Raw genomic sequence first — 27,860 nt, forward strand, 5'->3', positions numbered from 1 at the left:
ACCGAACTGTTGGTAGACGCCAGCCCAGTAGGGTTAGGAGCCGTACTTGCTCAAGAACAAGAACCAGGACGATAGGCAGCACTAGCATTCACGAGTAAAGTGCTGATGTCAACTGAGGCACGGTACGCACAAATTGAACGGGAATCCCTGGTGATCAAGTGGGCTTGCAGGCACTTTCACCTGTACTTGAGCGATCAGCTCTTTAAGGTAGTCACTGACCATCTGCCTCTAGTACCGTTTTTCAGAGGGTCAGTTCCCCACCCACCCCAGCGGATTGTGAGATGGGCCATCCAATTGCAACACTATCAAATGGAGGTAGTCTACAGACCAGGCTCTAAAAACCCTGCTGACTTTCTGTTGCGCCACCCCAAACCCTCCAAAAAGCAAGACAGCCCGACAAAGTGGAAGACTACATCCAGATGGTCTTGAGTGCTGCTTGCCTTAAGTTTGGAGGACATCAAAGAAGTGGCCATATTAGACATCATTGTTGCCCGAGGGCTCCATGCTGTATAGAGTGCCACATGGAGGGACCTCCTCGGGATGCCAACGATTGGGCGCCTGAGGACAAGGAGAGTCTGACGAAGATGTGGAGGATACAAGATGAATTCAGCACCACGCAGGATGGAATTCTATTGCAAGGGTCTCCCATTGTAATCCCAAAGGCTCTAAGACACCATGTCATGCAATTGGCTCACAGAGGATGAAGATGTGTTGAGAATGCGGGAAAATGTGTGGTTCCTTGGGCTAGAAGAATTGGTTGAAGACCTCATGCAATGGGTCTCAGCATGCACCAGTGATCACAGAAGAAATGTGTACCGATCCCTCGGCCAAACTGAGCATGGACTTTGGAAGTTTCCCTGATGGAAAGACCACTCTTGTAGATAATTTACTCCAAGTATCCTGTCGTAGAAGTAATTGCCTCTCCCGCGTTTGTCCACGTGGTTCTTATTCTGAAGGTGTTTGCAATCTTCGATCTCCCGACAGAGATTAGAAGAGACAATGGACCCCCGTTCCACAGAGCAGAGTTCGCTGATTTTTCCGAACAGCGAGGAATCCTTCACCATCATATCACTCCACAGTAGTCGCAAGCTAACAACTACGTGGAAAAGTTTATGCACACGCTAAAGAAAGTGCTACATATTGCCACAGTCAAACACACTGATCCAGAACGACACCTACACTTATTCTTCAGAGAATATCGGAGTACTCCCCACTGCACGACTCAACAAATCCCTTGGACCCTGATGTTCAATGGTCCACGGATGGACTTCATCCCCACATTCCTTGGGTGGTCGCCGTCGTCTTAGGATGCACAGAGAACACAAACACGTTGCAAGCAAGTTCCCCTCTAAACCCGGTTAGTACGAGCTCTCCTAGTATGAACAACAAGCAGCCATCCAGAGGTTCCGTGAGGGAAAACTGAAACTCCTGATCTCTACCAGCTCCAAAGGCTCTGCCGACCTGGATGGAAATTCAGGACACCCTATGAGCCTGGGATCTGGATGGTCATTACCAGTGATAGTACCATGGTGACAGCCAGGAAAGGGTAGGAACAGATTTCAAGAAACATTTCATGCAAAATGTTGGAGGAGGAGCCAAGATGGCTGCATAACCGCTTGGCTCCGTGAGCCCTCCCGTCTCGCACATATATCCTGGCGATAAATCTGAGCAGTATTTGCTAATTTAAGTAGGTGAAGGGGAGCATTCACTTACAGTCTGCTTTTGAGGCTCCACTGCGCAGTAGACCCGAAGAACTGTCTCCGTCTTTTTGGCGGCCTTCGAGGTGCTGAGGCCGGGATCTCGAGTGAGGGGAGTGTCCGGCCGTGATTGCAACGCCAGCGGCCTCTGGTTGCGATGGGAAGCCGGTCGGAGAGAACCTGAGATCTGCGAGCCGGAAGAAGTGATACCAACCCACTCCCAATAGTGGGTTGCCCTGCGGGAGGTGAGAAATAGCTGGGACGGAGAGAGTCCATGATGCCCAGTTCCCCTTCGGTGTGATACCCGGCTATGTTAACAGCCCTCCCTGGGAGCCGGTGGGTGCCTCCCGGGTAGCAGGGAGCTTGTTTAGCCTTTCGGTGACTCTCCTTTCTGCTGCCTGCCCTGACTATTGAGATCCCGCTGTGAATCCTGCTGCTCCCGGGGGTCGGGCCCGCTCTTGAGATGTGGTGGAGGGGGAAGAGAACGTGACGGCTGAAATGGCGGATGTTACTTTCCCGTGCACCCCTCACCCGGGCAGAGACACCGGTGCACAAGAGAATCCCGGGGTCTGGCTCTGTGAGAAACCGCCCACGCCCAAACATATACTGGCTGTATTAACAACCCTGCGGACAGCCCTGATCCGAGAGGCCCGAGATTTGGGACAAAGGATGGCCGCCATTGTTGTCCCGCCATCTTGTAACGGCATGGATTGCTCTCAAGGAGGCGCCGATGTGTCTGCCTCTGCTTCATCGACGTGTTCCCCGGATGAGTCTCCATTCTTAGAGCCGTGGATAGATTTGGTTCATGAGCCTACTGTGGATGCACCTGTGGCGCACGTGATTGTCTCACCGGGGCCTTTCTCTGATCGGCAAGTGGAGGAACAGTATCGATACACGGCTTGGGCGGCCCCGTCGGGGTTTGGCGCTTCCGGCATCGTCTGTTTCCCTTTCCATATCTGGCGGGACTGTGTTCGGACTCGAGACTGTTGGCGGTGTTGACATTGTTCCAATCAGACTTCCGCCATGCATCCTCAGCGAAATCTCGGTGGCTGGGGTCCTATGGAGCGGTGACACTGCCTGCACCTCCCGGTGTAATCGGACCTTTTGTGCTATTTTGTATCCCGTTTGCGGGATGGTTCACCGTTGGTACTATTGACAAACAAGGCCAGGGGTGAATTCGATTGGAACATTGAGGGACTCATGGCTGGTTGATGGTGCTTTGAGGGGCGCTTAGCGGGGATGTCATTGATTGCGTTATACGTGATTGCTGCTACCTGTACTTCTTTTACCATTACTGTTTATACGATTTTTGTATGCGGAGGTGGGAGGGGCCGGATGACCGGATCGAGGGCCCTTCTCCTGTATTTTTTCTCTTCCTTTTCTCTTTTTCTTCTCTGTATTTCGGGTCTCTTATTTAGGGCGACAGGCACGCTGCTGGGGGGGTAGGCCGTAGCCTTTTGCAGGGCTGCAGGGTTGAGGGTTGGGGGATGGGTTTGTTATTTTGTTCTATCTTTGTTTCTATGGCCCTTTGCCCTTTTCCTTTTTCGATGTCGTCGTCTTCCATGTCTCCCATATTGTGTTTCGCCTTGAGGGGTGGGGCTAGTTCGCTGTGACTGCTTGGTGTTTATTGCATTTATCCTGACTCACATGCCCCCTTTCCCCCATCTTTCTCATCTATGTACATCACTGGCGTAAAATCTTTTGCTTTCGTTAGCTGTATTTGGGGTGTGTGTGATTCTGCGACATTGATTCTCATTTTATTTTTCGTTATTACAAAATGAACCGTCTCAGATCCTTATTATCGCATGGTACTTTAATTGTATGATATATCCTGGAGGCTACTCAGTTTTTGAACTCCGGACCGCTGTATGTTTTTATATTACATTATTTTTAATCGATTTGAATAGGGGCCGGCCGGACTGGTTGTAGGCCCATGTTTGTATCTCCGTGCTATACCAATAAAGGTTCCTATAAAAAAAAAAAAAAAGAAACATTTCATGGTTCAAGGAAGTTATACCATCACACCCTCTCCCCAAGTTCGTTCAACAGCGAAGACAACATTGGCTGCCTGGAATATGAGGATGGAAACACCGGTGAGGACAGTCTTGGAAGTCAAAGCCGAGGGAGCCCCAATGAAGGCCAATAAAATACTCCACTAAGTGTGCTCCCCGCCAGTGATCCACCCATTCGCAGTCAGTCCCATCAATACAGCCTTCAGCCGAATCCTCAACCGAGCCGACAGCTTAAAGACTTTGTATGTTGAGCAGACTGAACTTTAATCTTTAAAACCAAGTTGGGGAGGGGTGTAGCAGGTCAGCGGTCCTGCTGTCAGGGGGGACCACCGGATGTACATCCACGTCATCCTCTGGCCAGGCTTGGCCAGAGGGGTATTAATAAAAGGGGGAGTATACCGCTCGAGGGCTAACTCCGAGACGACCATACTTGAGTCATTTGCTGCTGCAGTTTATGCAGGCCTGTGATACCCGAAATCCAAGCAAGACCCGACACACACAGCACCACATAGGTAATGAGTGCACCGCAGGGCAGTCAAGTAAGGAGATCTCTGAAAAAAGACAGAACTTGGTTGAACTTCTGAAAGTTGGATACGTTTTGCTGTTCTAAGAGAAAGAGAAAAGTGCAAGTATGCTTACAACCTTTTTAAGAACAGCACAAAGGAGTGCATTGTTCTCACTGTAAGCACATTAATTAAAACATAGTTGAGGTCAGTCTTAAGATGCTAACATATCACTGATTTCCCCAAATACCATACTATTTCCCAAAACTACACTCCAGCTCCATCCAAAGCTCTCTTCTGTCTCCACCTTCTGTAAGTGATGGAGGAAACATTCAATAGACTCTGTAAAAGACAGGGCCTAGCTTTCATTGGCGCGACAGGTGCAGTGTCCATTGCCTCCAAGTTAATGCAGTCTTTTAATATCCAGCTTATAGTATTAGGAGGTCAATGTTACAGTAAAAATGGTGTTCTTCATCCTTTGTTGTGGTGGGACACCCCCCAATCCCTCCAAATGAGCAGTAACCATACAAGAGACAAGTTTTGCAACGTACAGTTCGAGGCATGTGGGCTGCTAAATTCATATCTTAGCATTAGATCGCCGCCTAGTGTTGGGTCCGGATGATCGCACATTGTTGTCCTGGAAGAGTCTTCGAAGTATCCTGAGATAGGTGGCTCCTCCCCTGGACTACAGTGCGCATGGGCATCGGCTCCATCCCCAGATTGTTTTTTTCCGCCATTGGGTTCGGATGCGGTCTCGGCTTCTCTCTGTCGAAACCGAGTAAAACTAACTTTTTAAGGCCAAAAGGCCTTGTATTTATAGCGTCGGTATTGTTTGCGCACGGTCTCGAGTTCTTCCAACTCTTGAAGTCGGATTCAGCGGAGTTTTTTCACTCTTCGGACATCGAGGCCTTCTCATCGCGACACGACCACGAATTTCCAGCATGGAGCGGAGTCCGTTTAAGTACTGTCCGCTCTGTGGGTCCAAGTACCCACATATAGACCTGCACCCGGTCTGTAACAAATGCCTTTCACCGGACCATGACGACGGCAAGTGTAAGGCTTGCGCTCAATTCAGGTCGATAAGACTCTCAAGCTTCGGCGCGCGGTGCGCCTGGAGGCCAGACAAGCGGCCCCGGATCCAGAAAACATCTTCGGCGACCAAGAAGAAGATGAACAGGGTCATCATCTCCAAATATCCCCACCCGAAACGGAGGTCGAGGCGGATCCGGAAGACGACGATGGAGTCGTGGATCAAGGCCTTGAATACGTCGACGAGGTAGGGGACGTCGAAGAGATTTATGGGGCCGCGGCAGATAGCTCAGGGGACGAGCTATGCCCCGAAGGTTTCGAAGATCACGATCGGGTCACGGGATCGCCAGTTGGCCTTACCCAAGACCCCGTACCGCAAGCCACGGCCCCGCCTTCAGGCCCGGCCACGGACATACTTGCTGGGCAGGCCGGATCGAAACCGAAACCGAAACCGACGGTATCGACTACGCCTAAAATGGCCGATCCGAAAACGAAACTGAAACTTAAGGACTCGAGCGTCCCTAAAATGGCGGCCGGCCAACAGAAAGCTACTGCACCTGCCGCCGCATCGGCTCCGTCGACCTCCGGCCCGCAGAAGTCGAAGAAGTCGGTCGATTCCACAGGGTCAAAATCGGCGCCAGAGGAGGGATCCTCTAAGAAGGGTGGTCGGCACGGATCAACCGCTGCGACACCGTCTAAGCACGCCAAGGCCAGCGGCACGGCTCCGGTTCCGACTGGGACTCCGTCCGTCGGACGCGTAGTGGAGTCGGAGGTTGGCACATCTGCGCATCGATCCAAGGACTCTGGGTCAACGGCAACTGCATCGGCGTCCAAGACTCCGAAAGGCCACCATGACGTCGGATCCGAGGGGAAGGTCAAGACATCCTCGTCAGCGCCAAAAGCCACTGTGAGTGTCCCCATCGCCGCTTCGCTGCAGAGAATCAGGGACAAGGCCGCTGCTACGTCGGCTCCGTTACCGTCGCCTCAGACGCCAAAGGACACGCCGGCAAAGCCTAAGAGTAAGCTTCTCTTCCTTCTGCCGCCGAAAGAGGCTCCGAAGGCCTTTTCGACGAAATCGACGCCAAAGAAGTCGGATTCTTCTACGGCGGGGGTACCCTCAGGTCGAGAACCCGAATCAGAGGACGATTCTGAGCATTTCATCGACGCCAACACTGGCAAATTAACCCTATACAAAAGGAGGATTACTTCTGAGCCTCTGGACTCATATGTCATCCCACTAAAGAAAAAAAGGGTTCCTCTGGACGCTTCTGGCCTCATAGAACCTATCCAGCCTCCTCCAAGAAGAAGCCCTACTCCCTCACCAGAACACTCTGAGGGTGAGGGATATCATGAGGAGGACCAATACACCTTCCCCATCAATGAACCAGATGCACATCCAGATGCATATGATGACATTGGTGACCAAGGCACCCAAAGTGTGGGGCAAGACCCACAGCCTTTCAGTGCACGTGCATCCCCAACAGAGGATTCTGCAGGTTTTCATGCACTCATTGAGAGGGCAGCTGCTAATCATGATGTGGACATGCATGCTGACCCAGTAGAAGAGGACTTTCTTTTTGACACTTTTTCAGTCTCTGAAAGAACTGTGAAAACGCTGCCTATGCTCAAGGGAGTCCTCAAGCATGCAGCTGACATCTTTAAAGAACCTACCAGAGCGAGAGTGGTCAATCCACGTATCGAGAAAAAGTACAGACCAGCACCTGCAGACCCTGCATACATTCGGGGACAGTTGCCACTAGACTCTCTTGTGGTCGCAAATGCCAGGAAACGGGCCAACTCCCAGACAACGGGCGAAGCTCCTCCCACAGACAAGGAGTCCAAAGTGCTAGAGGCAGGGGGCAAGAGAGTGGCGGCACAAGCTGCCAACCTTTGGCGTATTGCAAATACACAAGCACTCTTAGCACGTTACGATAGGGCGCATTACGACACCCTAGAGCAGATTGTACAACACCTGCCTCCACAGTTTCAAGAAGGCACCAAACTGCTTATTGAAGAAGGGAAACTGATCTCCAACGCAGCCATCAAGTGTGCACTTGACGCCGCAGACACAGCAGCTAGGGCGATCAACACTAGCGTCATGCTGAGACGACAAGCTTGGCTCCGCATATCAGGGTTTAAACCTGATATTCAGACAACCATACTTAATCAGCCAGTCAATCCTGATAGACTGTTTGGTCCAGATGTTGACACCACCCTCGAAAAGATAAAGAAGGACACGGAAACTGCTAAATCTATGGGGGCCCTACAATCACAACAGTTTCGTGGCAATAATTTTCGTCGCTCAGGTGCACGTGGAGTCACCAGAGGACAAATGGGTCAGCAATCGCAATTCTCAAGAGGTGTAGCACAATCCTCGTTCAGAAAACAGAACAAGGGAGGTTATAGAAATAACAGCAACAGAGGTCGCGGCAGAGCAAACAACAACTCCCGCTCCTCTACCCCAAGCAAACAGTGACTCTCTGTCACTGCCCCCCGACCACTTAACACCTGTCGGGGGGAGACTGCAGCAGTTCCTGCCCGTCTGGAGAAACATCACCACAGACAGGTGGGTGCTACAACTTGTCCAGTACGGTTATTGTCTAGAGTTAAAGTCCACTCCACCCAACATTCCACCAAGGCAACGGCCTATGTCCGCAGAGCATTTGCACTTATTGCAGCAGGAAGTAGTGGCGATGCTGAAAAAAGGCGCAATCGAGCTCGTGCCAGTGGGAGAGGAAGGAACAGGGGTATATTCCCTGTACTTCCTTATTCCAAAGAAGGACGGATCTCTCAGGCCCATTCTAGATCTACGTCCCCTCAACCTGTACATACTGTCGGAACATTTCCATATGCTTACACTGCAACAGATTCTTCCCTTGTTAAACCAAGGGGACTTCTTAGCAACCTTAGATCTCAAGGATGCTTATTTCCACATTCCACTACACCCATCCCACAGGAAATACCTCAGGTTCACTATCCAAGGCAAGCATTACCAGTTCAAGGTCCTACCCTTCGGAGTCACCACAGCCCCGAGGGTGTTTACCAAGTGTCTGGCGACAGTAGCAGCGCACCTCAGGAGGCAGAACATCCATGTCTACCCCTACCTGGACGACTGGCTCGTTCAAGCCAAGTCGGAACTACAGTGCGCCGCGGATATGTCGACTACCATTCACCGCCTTCACAATCTAGGTTTCTCGTTGAACTACCCAAAGTCGCATCTTCAGCTGGCACATGTCCGGCAGTTTCTAGGTGCGACGATCAATACCCTGACGGCCATGGCTCAACCAAACCAAGTCAGGATAGACAGCATGCAGTCTCTAATCCAGAAGTTCAGACCACAACACTCGCTTCCAGCCAGAGTGTTCATGCAGTTGATAGGCATGATGGCCTCCTGCATCTTCATAGTCCCTCACGCACGGTTACATATGCGCCCGCTCCAGGAGTGCTTAGCAAATCAGTGGACACAGGCTCAGGGAAATTTAACAGACCTAGTGTTGGTTACCAGTCGGGCATACGACTCTCTGCATTGGTGGACTCCACACAACCTTTGCAAGGGCCGACTGTTCCAGGAGCCAGTGCCACAGATTATCCTGACGACGGACGCATCTCTCCAGGGTTGGGGAGCTCATCTGCTCACTTACACAGTGCAGGGACTATGGACGACGCAGCAACAGAAGATGCACATCAACTATCTGGAACTGATGGCAATCTTCATGGCGATCAAGTCCTTCATTGTACATCTGTGCAACAAGGTAGTGTTAGTCCGGACGGACAACATGACAGCGATGTACTACATTCAAAAGCAGGGAGGCACCCACTCGCCACAGCTGTCTCATCTGGCTCAGAGCATGTGGAAGTGGGCCATTCAAAGGAACATTTTCCTCATGGCAGAACACCACCCGGGCAAGGACAATCAGATGGCGGATCTGCTCAGCAGATACAGCCATCAAATGCACGAGTGGGAGTTACACCCATCTGTACTCCGCCCGTACTTCCAGCAGTGGGGTCATCCGGAGATAGACCTGTTTTCAACAAAAGAAAACGCAAAATGCCAATACTTTGCCGCCAGGTTCCCTCACCCACAGTCGCAGGGGAATGCGCTATGGATGAACTGGTCAGGCAAATTTGCGTACGCTTTTCCGCCAGCCCCTCTGATACCGCTGGTGGCAAGAAAGCTAAGGCAGCACGCGATGACTGTCATCCTGGTTGCTCCAACGTGGGCGCGCCAAGCATGGTACACCACGTTCCTCGAACTCTCAGTGGTGCCGCATCAAAGACTGCGCCTCACGCCCAGACTTTTGACGCAGAACCATGGAGAAATTCAGCATCCAGATCCGCAACAGCTCAACCTGGCGATCTGGCTCCTGAAGTCCTAGAGTTCGGATACCTTAACCTGCCTCCAGAATGCATGAACATCATCAAGGAGGCAAGAAAGCCAACTACCAGAGCATGCTATGCTGCAAAATGGAAGCGTTTTGTCATTTACTGTACTGCTAATGACATCAACCCGCTAGACGCATCTATCCCTAACATCATTTGTTATCTGTTGCATCTTTACAAGTGCAATCTAGCGTACACTTCCATTCGGATACATCTATCCGCCATAGCGGCTTATCTTCAAAACAGGCAGCATCTCTCTGTCTTCAGAGTGCCTGCCATTAAAGCTTTCCTTGAAGGTCTGAAACGAGTCATTCCCCCAAGAACACCACCAGCTCCGGTGTGGAACCTCAATGTGGTCCTCACCAGACTGATGGGACCACCTTTTGAGCCACTGCACTCGTGTGAACTCCAGTTCCTAACGTGGAAAGTAGCTTTCCTAATAGCTATTACGTCACTGAGGCGTGTTAGTGAGCTACAAGCGCTCACAATCCAAGAGCCTTTCATTCAGATTCATCCAAATAGGGTAGTGCTACGCACTAACCCCAAATTCCTTCCGAAGGTGGTGTCACAGTTTCATCTCAACCAAACTATTGACTTGCCGGCATTCTTCCAAAACCCACAAACGGTAGCGGAAAGAATGCTCCATACATTAGATGTACGGAGGGCGTTGATGTACTACATAGACAGGACACAACCCTTTAGAAAGACAAAACAACTTTTTGTTGCCTTCGCACCACAACACAAAGGCAACCCCATTTCAAAAGCAGGAATAGCCAGGTGGATTGTTAAGTGCATCCAAATATGTTATCAAAAGGCCAAGCGCATTCTAACCATACCCCCAAGGGCGCACTCCACACGCAAATTGGGGGCATCCATGGCTTTCCTAGGGAACATTCCTTTAGAGGACATTTGCAGAGCAGCCACGTGGGTTACACCACATACCTTTACCAAACACTACTGTGTTGATGTACATTCCAAGCAGCAAGCTGCTGTAGGACAGGCTGTTCTCAAGACACTCTTTCAGGTTTCTGCAGCTGGCACGGGCAACCGCCGCTGATGGAGGGACTGCTATGTATTCTATGCTAAGATATGAATTTAGCAGCCCACATGCCTCGAACTGAATATGCTACTTACCAGTATGCATCTGTTCTTGGCATGTAGGGCTGCTAACATTCATATCGCCCACCCTCCTCCCCGGTGCCTGTCGCAGCTGCAGATATACTATTGTATTCAGTCATTAGCATGGACATCCTTTACACTTTTCACTCCATCTTCTGCCACAATGGCGAAAAACAATCTGGGGATGGAGCCGATGCCCATGCGCACTGTAGTCCAGAGGAGGAGCCACCTATCTCAGGATACTTCGAAGACTCTTCCAGGACAACAATGTGCGATCATCCGGACCCAACACTAGGCGGCGATCTAATGCTAAGATATGAATGTTAGCAGCCCTACATGCCAAGAACAGATGCATACTGGTAAGTAGCATATTCATTATTCTGAACTGCCATGTTCTTAGAGTCAGCCATTGATACTGTATAAAAACATTTACAAATTCACCTGATTATATATTAAATTCTGGGATACATTCAAATGTAAGTATAGAATTGGGGTGAACAAATGCTACCCGACCACCACTGGGAACGGGGATGCTGCAGCTTGTTACTAATACTTGGGCTTTCATAACAAACAGGCCGGTATTCGCGATTTGAACAGTACTAGAGTTTGGGGGGGTTGAAAAGCGATTCCGATTGGTACTGTAATACCACGCTTTTTCCCAGCTCAAATTTCATGAGCCCTTGCATAAAGTATGTGGGTGTGTACCATACATTCTGAGTTTTTGAGCTGGAAATGGGGGAAAACAAATGGTAGTATTGCGCTACACCCTACTCTGAGGGGAGGAGCTTTCACTGGTCTCAGTGGTATCTGTACTTACTGAAAGAGGTATAGTTACTCCAGTCCGTGTAATGAAGCCCTTTGTATAGTGTAATTCATAGAATACGTTACATTCTAGAACGTCTGTACATGAAATACTTCTAAATATTTTACGCCTTTGCCCACAGGATCCATTTGGTGACCGACTGAAGCGTATCATGAATTCAATACATGTCCATCTGGATGATGACGAACTGCTGGGCACACAGCTCGGTACCCAGATCTATGAGCAGAGAATTGTGGAGCTAGAAAAAGAAGGTAAGTACAAGTGATGACGTGTAAGGGGGGTCATTCCTTGGGATTGGATGTGTTTTCACTACACCTTTATAGCTTACTGTTAGCATAATACATAGCAAATTCCTTACTTTCCTGAAAAATTAAAGCATACTTTGTGCCTGCTAACTTTCTCTTAATCCAATGATATGGTATGTTTGACTTTCTGACTAGAGATTAGCAGTAAGAAACACACTTCCACAGTTACCTTTTGGCCATATGTGATAAACACAGGTCTGCAGTAACATTTTCTGGTATTAACCTTTTAAATATGGAATATGAGCTAATTTTGATGCATTTATTTGTATATAATGATATTAGGTTTGTCCTATTTAAAGTCACATATATTCTGTTTAAATGCTGCTTTAGTAAATCTTAAACACACAGTGCGTGTTTTGATAAAAAAAGAACAGTTAACCTGGCCCCATGTCCCCTTGTGGTCATTTCAGAGCACTTTTACATAAACAATGGCAAGTGCTACATGTATTCTGCCACCAATTGACCAAGGAATGCGCTTTAGGCCTCGCAAGGCTTCTGGAAAGCAATAGAGAAATACCAGAAGAATACAATACAGTGGTGTAGTGTTATTAGGTACATTTCAGTTAAGCAGAAGGTGACCCTAAGGTGTATGTAGTGTCCTGGCCACTGAAAGTTATATATACACTCCCAACTCCTTTGCTGATAATAGTTTGTGAAAAGAAGTTGGTGAGAGGCGGCGGTCCTCCAGTCCCTGTGTGTAGCCTGGTGTAAAAGGCAGCTACGAAGGTGATACGCATTCCCTGTATTTCAGCTTCTCATTCAGGAAGAGGCTTCTTTGAGGAGGTTGGTCCTGCTCAAAGGGATTGGCTGTGCGTTGTCCAAAATCTACACCCATGCACTAGTGTCTTTTCAGCTTGTGTATTTGTAGCCCATACCAGAGGGTTGGAGCACACTCCAGCCTTGATTTAAAGTTTGACGAATAGGATACTCCGTCACAAACTTGATGTAGAATCCTGTCCGCTGTATCATAAATACATTATATCCTGTGGCATTTGTAAGACAGTGGATGGGATATCCACCGTGTTTGTGACTGGGTATCCCATCCACCAGAAATCAGGCCCTAAGTCTGTTTTCTCTTGTCCACATTAGGAGAATGATTGTGAGTTTTCCCCTGCAGTGTCGAGTTACTCTTCGTGGTCCTTCTTCTCTGTTGGTCAATAGTGTCTCAGCAGAGAAGGGGGTCTCTGGGAGGAGGGCTCAGGGCCATTTGAGCACACCCATGGGGTGATCTTTGGTGTGGGAGGCCGGGGGAGGCTTATAAACGTCGATGACCTCCATCAGGCCCTCTTTGTCTGATCCGCTACTATGTTGGTGGATTTGTTGAGAGCTGACTATGTTGAGAGTTGAGACAAGATGCAGGGATGTTCTAAAGGTAGTACTGTCCTTTATTCTGTACATGGCAAATGCCTTCGAATTTTACTCTCGTTGACTTTATTAAAATTATAATTTGAAAGGAATTTCCACCCTGGCATTCAGTGGCAAGTGTGCTAAAACCACATGCTCTCCATTTAAGAAGATTACATCCTCTGGTTTCTGTAGGAAGCAGGAAACACCACGGAGAATCCACTGTTGGAACTACTTAACCCATAATATCCCTACAGTAAAGGAACTTTCACTGGTGGATTCTCCTCTATATGTAATTCTCCATCCAGAAATTAGAGGATTTTCCTTTACCGCCCACTTCTAAACCTTGGTTGAAGTCTGCTTTTTGCTGCTGAATGACCAAAAACACACTTCCGGGTGACAGCAGAGCACGCCGCCTCGTCTTGGCGGCCATGCACATTCTCCACACCCTCTCTGATGCTAGAACTGGAACCAGCCCATCCTAAGCCTTTCCTCTTCATGTACATGGAACAAGATGGGTCAATGGTTGGGATTCACTGTGCAGTTTATACGGTTATGTAAGTTAGTGTATAAAGCTTTTTACCAACAAATACTTTTTCAACTATAGGGGATCCCATGTCTAACATTTTATATGTACATATATGGAAATCATGGAGCCAGCTGTCATGTCAGAGTGGCAGTCCCTTTGAAGACCCTATGCCATGGTTTGGGGATCTGGAACCTGTTATTACTCATTCTAAAATGGCCTCCCTGTGGAGCTCCATTGTTGTGATGTTCTACCTTGTACTTCTATACTCCAGGTGCAGTGGAGGCCTGCAGAAAGAAGAGGGTCTGTGCATTGCACCTACGAAAGTACAACGACGCGCTCCTGATCCACGACACCGTCCGAATGATTGATGCTTTTAATGCCCTGGAGACATTCTACATCAGTGAGAAACTCAGAAAAACACAGGATGACCCCACAGAACAGTTCCTGTTCCGGATATTCGATGGTAAAGGAAGTATTTAAAGTGGACGTCACAAGCTCTCCTTTCCTGAAACCCCATAATACCGAATCTCTACCAGCCCTCTATTCACCCCACCAGTCATCTGCATTATGTGAAAAAGCCCCTACTAATGATGTAATCTAACGCCTATACTTGAATTTATTGCAAAGAAATATAAAACTGAAGTTAATTCATGGAATGTTTTTCCTGACAACATAAGACTAAACCTAATGAAATAAAAAAAATAACAACTGGATTTAACCACTAATCTTAGGTTCTGGAGTAACATGCTACTGTCCGTAAAGCATTTGAACGCCTGGAAGGGGTAGAACACTCTCTTTAAATTACATTATGCACAATTCAATCCAATCAGTGATTCCCTTTTGCTGCAGCATTATATTTCAGCAGATCTTACAGTAACAAGCAAATCCTGTAGATCCGCAGAGCATACAAGATATTTTTTCTAGCATTTGGTGCCCGTTTGCTGGATGCTGCCAGAGTAGACAAACAATTGCCGTAGAGTCCAGATAGAGATCCCGCTATTGAAAAAAAAGTATGATGCTGCGTAAAGTGCTTTAGTGAAAACGGGAGCACTTTGAAGAATTAAGGGTCTGATTTAGAATTGGGAAGTATTGTGAAATTATCCAATTTCAGGAGTAAATGCTAAAACTGGAGGAGGATTCGCCAGGGGACATTCTTCTGCTGGCAGGCTAGTATACCTCCTGGGTTGTGGTATCGTTACCTCTGCCCTGTCCTTTTTGTGTTGGCAAGCACTGAGGTGAAGATGATACTCATCAGGCTGGTATGAGGACTAAAAAGTAAATTATTTCAAGGCAAATTCTGGTGAATTCTTCTCCTCAGTTAGCATTTCCTTCAGAAATCAAAATGTCTTTCCATTCCCAGCCAACATAAAATCTGGCACTACGTGCTAAAATCGTGACACAAGAACAATCCTTCCTATTGTTTAAACTACTAAAATCCATAATGTTTACCTTTCAACTTATTTACAGCAACCTGAGTTTCAGTTGAGGCAATCGCTCACCCATTTGACATCTGTTCAATTTCAAATCTTTAAAAAAAAAACATTTTATTCGTAGGTTTTCCAAAACAACAAAAAACTGTTAATTATCTAAATCACAGCTGAGATAGTGACAGCAAGTACAGTGTATACCATCAAGGTGCCATCCTCAAGGCCATATATCCGGTTAGTGCGTTTCATGAACAGAACAGCAATAGGCACATCTCCCCTCAGCCAAACGTATACATCTCAGGCAGGAGGCCCTGCCACAGACATTGGCTTCCAATCATGGCGCATTCTTAGATTCTGAACCATGCTGTGATAGTGCAGTGGTTTCCTTTGACTCTAGTATGCTCTTTTAGGTTCCCAAATGTCTCAGTCAGGGTCAAGCCTAGGCTGCATCAGGTCACTGTACTCCTCTTTAGCCGTGCAGCAGTGGCCACGTTTTTAACTATGCAGCTTCCGTGGGTAGCACAAGTGACAGCCAGTGCACTGCCACCGGCCACTTAGGAAGCAGTAGAACAATGTCAACTTTGAACAGAGACCTAGTGCTGAGGACACTGTTGTGGCCCATCAGAAGTGGAGGTATTCCAGCTAAGACTGCTCAGAAGAGTCTTCAGGAAAGAAGGCAAAAACAACAAGCATTGGCCGCGCGACCCGGCTGGGAGTTGTGTGCGAGCGCGTGTGCGTGCAAAAATTAAATAAAAAAACCGCGAGTGGTGACGCGAGATGTGTGCGCGCGCAACCGGAAAAGTGCTGTGCACTTCGCGTGAGCTTATGCACGTTCTAGCAAGCTGGTGGCCGGCAAGGTCGCGCTTTTTGAAGCAGCTACTAAATGTCTCGCAAGAGCAGCGAATGCGCTGACTCTAGCGAGACCTAACAAGAGCAGCGCATGTGCTGACTCTAGCGAGACCTAAAAACGGAAACGTGGTGGGGGAGGTGTTTTTTCTCTTGATCTTTTTTGGGCAAGTTCAATGTATGTGCCACTTTTAACATCATGCAGTTTTTTGAAGGCAGAAAGTATTGTGGAGAGGTCAAATGTGAGATTTAAAGATGTATCATATAAAATTATAGCTCCAATAAAACCATTGAAATATGTACAAAGTTAACATGCGAATGTCTTTAACCCCTTCATCTTATTCCCCAGAAAACAAACAAGAACTGTCACAGTTGGCTAACGACACCAGATACCAGAACCCCAAACTGCAAATGCTGGAGAAAATCCTACTGGAGCACTTTGCCTATTCTGCAGAGTCATGTGGCATTATATTCACCAAGACGCGACTGTCCACGCACTCGCTGCACGAGTGGATCTGCACATCTGATGGGCTAGAAGGACTGGCCAAGATCACCGCTGCTCTGACCGGGACAGGATCAAACAGCCAAACCAAGCACATGACACCAGTAAACTGATTTAAATAATGCATAGCCTTATTCATTAATTTAATTTGTAAATCAATGATTTAAACCAAAGTACTGGTTAATATTTCAGAAACAGGAATCGACAATCACCTATGCATTTGTTGCATATCCGTAAAAAGATTTATTCATTCACAGTAGGTAGAGCATTCTTAATACAGCTCACATAGCTGTTACTGGTAAATGCTTTATCCATCTTTGTGTAATATTCTTTTTTGGCAATAGGGGTATTCAGCCATCTAAATTAATATATTGCATATGGCACGCCAGAACATTTAGACTGCGGTTCTCATACAAAATGGGCACAAACTGTACTTAATCCCTGTTTTTGTATGATTTCCGATAACGTCCTGAGCACAAATTGCCCTCCCTTGTTTAACTGACTGTCATCACCAGATATTTGTTGGTGGTTATAACAAGCACAAAACTATTGAAATGCAGTAATAAAATACACAGCATTGAGCCCTATTTGCCCCAGTCGATAAACTGGGCGCACAAACAGCAGGAGCACCTGGTGCAAATGTTATTATATCACTGTCTTTGTGAACCCACTGATTAGTAAGATCCAGTCAGGGGTTAGTATATCCATGCTGGACATCCCTCTGCCAAATTTACCAGTACTGAGTTTCAATGGAGATTGTTGGTAAATTTGTTACTTAAAGCCTGGTGGCGAGAATAGTTTTCTTTCACTTACAGTAGTCTCCTTCCGATGAAAAGTGAGTGGCAGCCATTCTGCCCATAGACAGCAAGAAAACACACATGACATATGGGAAGGGTATGGATTTTGCATGCTTGCTCTAGCCTTTCTTACAGGCCAAGGTTTGCTAGGTCTGTAAGGAAGGATCTCTTTCCATTAAGCAGGCCCAAGGTATATCATAGACCCTTGATGTCCCTTGGAACCCTGAGGTGGACAACTCCTAGATTAACACACCTATCAATCAATCAATCAATCAATGGCATTTATAGAGCGCACTACATACCCGTAGGGTCTCAAGGCGCTGGGGGAGGGGGGGTGCCGCTACTGCTCGAACAGCCAGGTCTTCAGCTTCTTCCTGAAGGAGAGGTGGTCTTGGGTCAGGCGCAGGTCGGTCGGGAGGGAGTTCCAGGTTTTGGCGGCCAGGTAGGAGAAGGACCTTCCTCCTGTAGTCGCTCTTCGGATGCGGGGGACGGCGGTGAGGGCGTGGTTGGCTGATCGGAGGTGGCGTTTGGGAGCGTAGAAGTTGATTCGACTGTTGAGGTAGCTCGGGCCTTGGTCGTGTAGGGCTTTGTGTGCGTGGGTGAGGAGGCGGAAGGTGATTCTTTTGTTGACGGGGAGCCAGTGAAGGTCTCTCAGGTGTCCGGAGATGTGGCTGGTTCGTGGGATGTCGAGGATGAGTCTGGCAGAGGCGTTCTGGATCCGCTGGAGTCTCTTCTGGAGCTTGGCGGTGGTACCGGCGTAGAGGGCGTTGCCGTAGTCCAGTCGGCTAGTGACGAGGGCCTGGGTGACGGTCTTCCTGGTCTCGGTGGGGATCCACCAGAAGATCTTCCGTAGCATGCGTAGGATGTTGAAGCACGCCGAGGAGACGTTGTTGACTTGCCTGGTCATGGAGAGGGAGGAGTCCAGGATGAAGCCCAGGTTGCGTGCATGGTCTGTTGGTTTGGGTGCGGTGCCCAGGGCGGGAGGCCACCAGGAGTCGTCCCAGGCGGAGGGTGAAGAGCCCAGGATGAGGACCTCCGTCTTGTCGGAGTTCAGTTTCAGGCGGCTGGTCGTCATCCACTCGGCAACCTCTTTCATCCCTTCGTGCAGGTCGGCTCTGGCGGCGGCTGGGTCGTTGGTCAGGGAGAGGATCAGCTGGGTGTCGTCGGCGTAGGAGATTATGCTGAGGTTGTGTTGGCGTGCGATGGCCGCGAGGGGGCTCATGTAGACGTTGAAGAGGGTGGGGCTCAGAGAGGATCCTTGAGGGACGCCGCAGATGACTTCGGATGCCTCTGACTTGTACGGTGGGAGGCGGACTCTCTGTGTTCTTCCGTCGAGGAAGGAGATGATCCATTCCAGCGCCTTGTCCTGGATTCCGACGTTGCTGAGGCGCTGTACTAGGGTGCGGTGGCAGACAGTGTCGAATGCCACGGAGAGGTCTAGGAGGATGAGGGCCGCTGTTTCTCCGTTGTCCATCAGGGCTCGGATGTCATCGGTGGCGGCGATGAGGGCGGTCTCGGTGCTGTGATTGGCTCGGAAGCCGGACTGTGAGGGGTCGAGGGATCCATTCGTCTCGAGGAAGGCGGCCATCTGCTTGTTGACGGTCTTCTCGATGACTTTGGCTGGAAACGGGAGGAGCGAGATGGGGCGGTACTTCTTGAGTTCGGTGGGGTCCGCTGTGGGTTTCTTGAGTAGAGCGCTGAGTTCGGCGTGCTTCCAGCTCTCAGGGAAGGTGGCGGTGTCGAAGGATGTGTTGATGATGTCTCGCAGGTGGGGTGCGATGACAGCGTTGGCCTTGTTGAAGATGTAGTGAGGGCAGGGGTCAGTCGGTGATCCGGAGTGGATGGAGTTCATCGTTTGGATGGTGTCTTCGGTGCTGATCGAGGTCCAGGCGTGGAGGGTGGCGGTGGGGGGTGGTTGTTCGGTCCTGGTGTGTGTTGGTTGGTTGCTGAAGCTGTTGTGTACTACTACCTACTACATATGCAGTACTATGTTCATATGTGCCCACCTCTCTCGTGAGCACTTTCCCACGAGCATCACAGACTTTATGTAGATCTTGTGTGGCTCAGATGTGCAAAGAGAAACGAGATGCGAGAAGCCATGGACAAGGCTTTCCGCCTGCTCCCCCAGATGCCTCTGGCCTACCTCATCCCATATAAAAGCAAAACCCGATGTCCTGCCATCCACTTTCCTTCTGCTGGCATGCCTTCCTTATTTCCTAAATGATCAACAAAAGTACTGAATACCCAGCTGTGTACTAACCTCTCTTGTGTCTGGGCTTCCTGCACCCCTTCTATTCACGAGGGCCTTCACTCTCAGTAAGAGCGAGGAGTGGCTGATTTGCTTTCAGCGGCTCTACTTGAGCAGCCGTCACCATACACAGAGATCACCAGTCTCACGCAAGCCTCACAGACTCGAAGGAGGCAAGCTATTTCTTGGAGACACCAGAGTGTCTCCAGCATTTCTCCCATCTCATAATGGCCAAGGACGACCCAATAGAGGAGGAGGACATGGTGGTCCTTCACCTGACACCTTCTACGGGCCTCTGGAGATGGAGGTGATGGATCAGGACCATTCACCCACCGCCTCAGAGTTCATGTTTTCACTGCTCTGATGTTGAATTGAATATGATGATATTGATAACTGCTTCCAAATGAGGCTGCTCCTATGTAAATACTGAACAGTGATCTACATACTGTAATGGGTTATGGAGTCACGTCCATTAGTGACTGCACTGCACGACTTTAGTTAAGGTACTTATATCTGGATAGATATTGAGCCCCCAGTGAGTGGTAAATGCTTGAGTGTAAATCAAGACAGTAATTTTTTGTGGTTTGTTCTCTCCTAGTATGAACAACAAGCAGTCATCCAGAGGTTCCGCGACGGAAAACTGAAACTCCTGGTCTCTACCAGCGTTGCTGAAGAGGGTCTGGATATACCAGCGTGCAATATTGTCATCCGCTATGGGCTGATGACCAATGAGACTGCCATGATACAGGTGCTTCATCCTCTACCTCTTTGTCCTCATCACCCTGTATGATTCCCCTACTCACTTCACATTCTGCGTCTGAATAGATGCGTGCTGCATTGCGTAACTTTGTAGTTGTTGTACAAGTTGTAGGCCATCCATGGACTCATACGGTGTAGAGGAGTTAAAATAAGAATGCTTTGTTACGCCATTGTATGTTTTTGGTTCTGAAAGGTGAACTATCTTCATCTGCCCGCAAAGTTTTGTTAGAATTACACAACATTTAACCTGAGCAAAGCATGGTATTGCTTCTAAAAAGCCCCAATTTCTATTTCACAAGAGGAGTGCTCTATGTGTTGGATTATATTGATCATCTTTAAGGAAAGCATAGCGGCAAATCAGGCAATCGAGCTATAGATTACCAGGTACAATCTAGCCATTTATTTTCTTTAATTTATTTTTTTATTATTTCCATAATTTGTAATTATTCGCTTTTTCCTCATTATTTTCTACATTACCTTGGGCCAGATGTAGGTAATCCCAGATTAGAGATTCTTAAATACCGAATCATACAGATTCGGTATTTAAGAACTGGCAATCGGGATGTAGGTAATTTTACCAATTTAATTACCGAATCGGTATGATTCGGTAATTACCAAATCGGTATTTACCGATTCGGTAATTGCCATTCATTCCTATGGGCCTGGAGTCCCATAGGAATGAATGTCAATTACCGAATCAGTAAATACCGATTCGGTAAATGGGGGAACATTGAAGGGTGGCAGGGTGTCACTTTGACACCCTGTTGCACCCCTCAATTGTGCATGGGTGCACATGTTGTAGACATACATGCCCTTAGGGCATGCATGTCTGCAACATGGCACTGTTTAAAAAGCAAAGGAAATGCTTTTTAAAGGGTTTTCTTTATTTACCACCAACTTCTAGTTGGTGGTAAATTAAGAATTCTTAAACCCCTGTAGCACTGATTACAGTGCTACCTACATGTCAAAATACAGATTCGGTAATTATACTGATTCGGTATTTTACCGATTCGGTAAAATTACAGAATCTGTATTTTAACATGCCCCTACATCCTAAACTCCAAATACCGGTCGGTAACGGCCGAAATCGGCCGTTACCGACCGGTATTTGCCTTCCTACATCTGGCCCCTTGTCTTTTAAACTTGCCTTTTTCTACAAAGTGCATTGTAACATATTTGTTTGAAAGTACTATTTTTTCTCTTCATGCCATAGGCTCGAGGGCGTGCCCGGGCACCTGACAGCACATACTCCATTCTAGCTGCTAGAGGGGGCAAAGAGGTACGTCGAGAGTGCACCAATGAATGCCTGGAGGAGCTTATGAAGCGTGCCATTGAGGCTGTACAAGCCATGCCAGAGGCTGAGTATCTGCTGGAGGTACGAGTGCAAATGCAAATACTTTCTAAGGCTTCGTTTTTTATTTTTGCTCTTTGGTGATCTGTTATAGTGGCATCAGTGAGACCTTATTACAGGGTTAAGGATTTGTACACTCCCTCTTTTTAGGTGTATTACCTCTTCATCCCAATCTTTAATTTTCTTCTTTGTTAAATATAGCCATGCACTATGTGGGGCTCTATACTACTGCAGCCGTGGACCGTCCATATGGGTGAAGGGGCCATGCGCTCACAAGGTTTTAAGAAATTAGAGTTACTGTCAGGCTGAGTAAAAGTCAGCCTGACAGACACTCTTCTTGTTCAGGTCAGACAGCCAGGAGCTAGACATGCACTAAATGCGCAGGCTCCTGGCTGCCTGACCTGAACTTTGCAAGGCTGACGGTTTTCCAGCCCTGTGGGGTGTCGGATTGGTAACGCGGGCACTCGAGCATTGCCCGAGGGGCGGGTGTCCAGTGTCAGCTGTGGGCTGCTTTTTTTAGCAATCTGTGGGGTGATTTGGCAGTTTCTGTGTTGTTCGGATGCCGCCAGCGGCCCAGTGGGTGCCTGAGTGACCTTTCTGGAGGTATATAGGCCTCCATTACCTCCCTTTTATCAAAGGGCAGAGGTGACACTCCCTTTCTCTCGCTGGGGCCGGTCCATTAACATATGCATATTGTGCAGGGGCAGGGGGCCAGAGCAAAAGTGGCCTCACTTCTATTCAGGTGTGTTTCACCAGTGTAAGCTAATCCGTGCATTTTTTACCCCCCCCTGTATTTTGCAAAGGCAATATGCAAATGTGTGCCACTTTTTTTTAGCGTGCCCGGGCTGATTTTTAATCCCAATCCAACCCTGGCGTGATCTCCTCATCCTGGCAAAAGTGCCCAAGGCCCCTCCCTCCTCATGATGAGGGGGAGCATCACTGATTGCATCACTGATTGCCTCCAGCCCGGGCGCTTCAGTTTTAAGCCATGAAGTACCCAGGACCGAGTGTCAATCACTGACACCTTGTCACAGAGTGGGGCAGGGTCAGCAGTCTTATTTTTTTTTTTTTGCAGAGTTTTTTTATATAGCGCGAACTAGACCCGAACCGAATCAGGTATCAGAGCGCTTTACATAGCACCAGTTACGTTACATGAGGACACACTTTCATTTTAGGCACGGGGAGATTAAGTGATTTGCCCAGAATCACAGGAGTTTTTTTTTTTTGGCGTCGTTACCGAGACTCGAACCCAGATCCCCAGGTCCGAGGTCGAGCGCCTTAGCCGTTAGGCCAACCCCTCTCCCCTTATTGACGCCATCCCACTCTGTGACGAGTGAAGGAGTGCTGCTTTCCCTCATTGGCTGTCTAAGGGTTACTCAATAAGGGAAGGCAGCAGTCCCAACCCTCCTGGCACCTCTGAGGCTTTTCGCTTCAGGAGCTACAGGACATAATGTTTTGAATGTTTGATGCGTATGTGTGTATATCAATGTATACATTTGTTGTCAGTGTTGTGAAGGGTTTGTGTGTGAATGAATAGGTGTGAGTGAGTGTGTGAAAAGGTGTGCGTGTGTGGCTCACCCCATCCCTGCCAAAATTACCTGCCGCCACTGTACTACTGTCTCAGCAGGCCGCATTACATTTTCAATGTCTCTTGGTCAGTGCTGCTCCCCTGGGCTCCTGTAATTGTAACTGGGGTTTAAAATCCATGCAACACCGAAGGAATCTTAACACTGTAGACGATCAATAAATGTTCAGCCAACACTTTTTGAAGAAGGACAAAGAGATAACGAAGATAGATTCAGATTGTAGATTTTCAGACTTTTCCTGAACTTGATTATTTTTAACTCCCTGTAAATAGAAATTGATATGTCATTTGACGATGAATAAAAAGGCTTTTCTACTGTGAGTTACCACTAGCCTTTAGAATCCATAACAGGCAGTGGTTAGAGAGTCTGCTGTCAAGTGTAGGCTGGTACCAGTAAACCATCTGGTTGGTGGGGGACAGCGCATGAGTATGGTGCATTGTCAACCAACATGGCGCATTAAATTTAGTCAGTCAGTTGATAAGTAGCTAGTGCGTTGGTTTAAATGTTGCAGTGATGCTATCAAGATGAATAAAGTACAATAGAAGCTGACAGCTGTAATTTGCATGAGTTGGAGCCTGTCTGTGGTTGCTTCAGGAAGTCTGCTTTGCACTCTTAACTATAGCGTGCTTTCAATGATTAACACCGATTCCAAACTCCTTTCAAAGATGCTGGCTAATTGGTTGTGGCACGTAACGGTCTTGTTGGTGCATGAGTATCAGTGTGGTTTTATACCAGAATGCAGCACAATGTTGAATATTCAGAGACTAGCACAGAGGGTGGTTTTTACCCACAGGCACGAACACTAAATGTGTTACCTGAAATAACAAGATACAACTCTGAAAAGCAGGAATCGAGTCAGGAGAGGCACTTAATTTAAACAAGCAAAAAAAGTGTCAAAGACACATCATTAATCAAAAACAAAGCCATGCAATCTAACAACTATTAAATCATGGCAATTCAAAGAGAGAGTGAGAGATAGAGAAATTGAATATCAAAGTACATTGTTCTAGTAAGCAAAAGCTGCTCCATCGAGGAAGCAGTTGTAGATAGAGACGTTCTCCGCAAGCCCAGTAGAAATCCATGGCTGGAGGTGCCATATTGCATGTCCAAATTATTAGAGGGTGCTGTTGCAGCCAGAGTTGTGCCCAAAATGTACCGTGCTATTTTCTAGAAAACAACAGACAAAAGGTGACTTTAGTTTGCAAGCTTTTTTAGGTTTGGACATTTTCTCCCCACCCCAAGTGTACCTCCCACTCTATCCCATCTTCATAATCTGAGTCTACCCAAAGTGCCCCTAAGGATGCTGCTCTACACCTCAAGTAACCTGGGGCACTCCAGTTGTGATGGACGCAAATTCTGGCAAATAAGTGTAGAACAGTTCTATTCTGGCATGGCAAGGTAGGGTATGGGGTATAAACCCATTACAGTCTACTGAGGATGATCTTACTGTCATAAACCCATTCTTCCTAGTAAAGGCTGCCCTAAGGTCTATATCAGGCACTCCTATCTTATTTATTTTATTTTTTTATTTATAAAGTTTTATATAGCGTGAACTTGATCCCGAGGGATATCAGAGCGCTTTACTTTTTATAATAACAGTTGAACCGCATTGTAACAGTTAGGAACATAATTCAAAACAAAAAGTGAGACAATAGAGGTATTAGAATACATTGCGTTAATAAAGGATCCACTACTACTGCTACAGGTGTCAGCAGGTGAAGGGGAAAAAAGGGTATGGGATGCATAGTAGTGTGGAAGCTGGCTCTCTATATACTATACCAAATGGGGTATAGTGTGCACAGAGTCCAGTGGACCCCCAAAGGTAGGCAGAGGTAAAAGTAGATAGCACCTTACTCTCTATTTGTGGCAGTTTGGGCGAGCAGTAATGCTTTATCAGAGGGTAGTGTTAAGCTTTTGTTGTACACCCTCAGGCAGCAAATTATGTCACATGCTCAAAGACTGAAGTCAGACCAATTTGTTTGTATCAAAAAATATTATTAGTTATTTTATTTCTAGAACCAAGCCTGGTGCAGGTAAGTGATATAAATGCTTTGCAAAATCTATGCAATGTTTTACAGTTAAATGCAGGTTCAAATGCTGTTGATTGAATTACAGGTAAGTCAATGTTTCGAAATTACTTTCCATTTACTTTACAGATTACTTTGTACGTTACTTTTCAGATTACTTTTTAAGTTACTTTTTCTACTCAGTGTGATATGCCTAGTTTTACACCATTCCTATGTTCGAGGCATATGAGCTGCAGATGGTACATTTATGAATAGATCGCCATCTGGTGTTGGGCTCGGATGATTGCACTTGTTTTTCTCTTAGAGAAGTCTTTTGTAGTCACGAGGCTGGTGACTCCTCCCTTGGGTGATAGTGCGCATGGGCACCGGCTCCATCCTTAGATTGTTTTTTTCCGCCATCGGGTTTGGATGAGGATCGAAGCGCTCCAGATCGACTTCGAGAAAGAAGTTATATTTCGGCGCGTATTCCCTTTCCAATTCGATGGTATTGTTTATCGAGTGCGAGTTCATTTCCATTCCGACGCGCTTCGAGGTCAACAACAAAAATTCCAACTCTACGTCGACGAGACCGGGAGGCCCATCTCGACATAGTCCAGCCCGGAGTCCATGGAAAGGACTCCATTCAAAACATGTCCAACGTGTGGTGCTAACCTCTGTTTATCACCTGACCACGAATCCAGGGACTGTGAAGCCTGTGCGGCTTTCTCCTCCAAGTCGACGATCAGACACCGCCGAGCCCGAAGACACGAGATGTCAAGGATGGAGTCAGATGCAATCCCAGAACTGTTCGAGGTCCAACACCCTGAGGAAGAAGAAGATGAGGTCGGGTCGGGGTCGGAAGCGGACGTGTCTGAAGTCGAAGAAGTCGACGTCCATCAAACCAAGAGTGACGACGTCCCTTTGCCAAAAAAACGACCCAGATTGGTGTCGACCCCGCCTTCGAGCCCGGTCAGACAACCGAAAAAAGTTTCCGACGCCCCGCCTTCTAGGAAGAGAACAATGGGGACAAATACAACTCCACTGTCTCCACAACCTATGGGCACACCCTCTTCCCCTCTTCCTAATGCTCTGCCAGCTATTCCTATACCTTCTACACCACGCCCATCTACACCTCAAACAGATATAGAAAGTGACACAGGGGATGGGGACCTTCCTAGGGATGACAATACTATCCCAGAAGACACAGACCCATGGGAGGATTATGACGCAGTGTCAGACAATGATAATTACCCTGACCTGTATCCCTCAAAACCTCTCCCCCTGATGATAATTCAGGTTTTGCACAATTAATAGGGCAGCAAAATACCACAAGGTAGATTTACATACAGAACCTCAGATAGAAGATTTCCTTTTAGAAACACTACCTGCTGGGCAAAAATCCTCAGGGACCCTACCAATGCTTAAAGGTCTCCTCACTCATACATCGGACATATTCAGAGAACCGGTGAGGGCTAGGGTGTTAAACCCAAGAATTGATAAAAAGTATAAGGCAGCCCCAAAAGACCCAGTGTTTATTAAGGGGCAAATACCTCTGGACTCATTAGTAGTCTCAAACGCTCGTAAGAGGGCAAACTCACTAACAGCAGGAGAAGCTCCTCCTCCTGACAAGGAGTCCAAGTTAATAGATGCCTCTGGCAAAAGAGTTGCATCCCAAGCTGCAAACAGCTGGCGCATAGCAAACACTCAAGCGCTACTTGCACGTTATGACAGAGCTCATTACGATGAGTTAGAAAAACTCATTACACATCTCCCTAAGGAACATCAAAAAAGGGCAGATCACCTAGTACAAGAAGGGAAGATAATAACTAACACTTCCATAAAGTGCGCCTTAGACGCAGCAGACACTGCAGCAAGATCCATAAACACCAGCATCATGTTAAGAAGACATGCATGGCTTAGGGTCTCCGGGTTCAAACAGGAAGTACAGACTTCTTTATTGAATCAGCCCTTTGATGGTAAAACACTCTTCGGATCAGGTACAGATGAGGCGTTAGAAAAGATGAAAAAGGACACAGAAACGGCTAAGTCAATGGGAGCATTGCAACAGCCAGCTCACAGGGGTTCCTTTCGTAGATCCTCCTATAGAGGCGGATCAAAGAATACAGGCACAAGCCAGCAATCAACCTCTTTCACACCAACATCACCCAGAGGGAATTCTAAAGGCAGTTACAGAGGTAACAACAACAAAGGTAGAGGTCGCGGAAATAACAAGAACCGCAACTCCCCTACCCCAAAACAGTGACTTCATACAGCTACCCCCAGACCACGTAACACCGGTCGGGGGACGCCTATCACAGTTCCTACCTGTCTGGGAAAACATCACATCAGACTGGTGGGTGAGACAAATTATCCAACATGGTTATTGCCTAGAACTCACAGCTACCCCACCAAACATCCCCCCAGACAACGTCCAATGAGACAAGATCATCTGATATTATTAAAACAGGAAGTACTATCACTGCTACAAAAGCATGCTATAGAGAAGGTTCCACAACATCAACAGGGAACAGGAGTATACTCTCTATACTTCCTAATTCCCAAAAAAGACGGATCTCTAAGGCCAATACTAGACCTCG

The 27,860-nt window shown here is 47.6% G+C and overlaps 2 protein-coding genes across 3 annotated transcripts in view; both read left to right on the top strand.

The window, feature by feature from the left end:
* The window catches only part of LOC144755964 (ATP-dependent RNA helicase DHX58-like), a 121,938-nt gene that overhangs the window by 55,068 nt on the left and 39,010 nt on the right, over window positions 1-27,860 (top strand). For both annotated transcript variants that reach the window (XM_078645409.1, XM_078645411.1), the window contains 5 exons: window positions 11,685-11,814; window positions 14,013-14,204; window positions 16,364-16,620; window positions 20,160-20,309; window positions 21,534-21,695. In XM_078645409.1, the coding sequence (XP_078501535.1) occupies window positions 11,685-11,814; window positions 14,013-14,204; window positions 16,364-16,620; window positions 20,160-20,309; window positions 21,534-21,695 (891 nt within the window). The remainder of the gene's footprint in view (window positions 1-11,684; window positions 11,815-14,012; window positions 14,205-16,363; window positions 16,621-20,159; window positions 20,310-21,533; window positions 21,696-27,860) is intronic.
* On the top strand, window positions 23,642-27,526 carry LOC144755966 (uncharacterized). The gene has a single exon (XM_078645415.1). The coding sequence runs from the start codon at window positions 26,681-26,683 to the stop codon at window positions 27,524-27,526; it is 846 nt and encodes a 281-aa protein (XP_078501541.1). The 5' UTR covers window positions 23,642-26,680.

Source organism: Lissotriton helveticus, chromosome 5_1, assembly GCF_964261635.1.
Source record: "Lissotriton helveticus chromosome 5_1, aLisHel1.1, whole genome shotgun sequence".
Taxonomy (NCBI): Eukaryota; Metazoa; Chordata; class Amphibia; order Caudata; family Salamandridae; genus Lissotriton; species Lissotriton helveticus.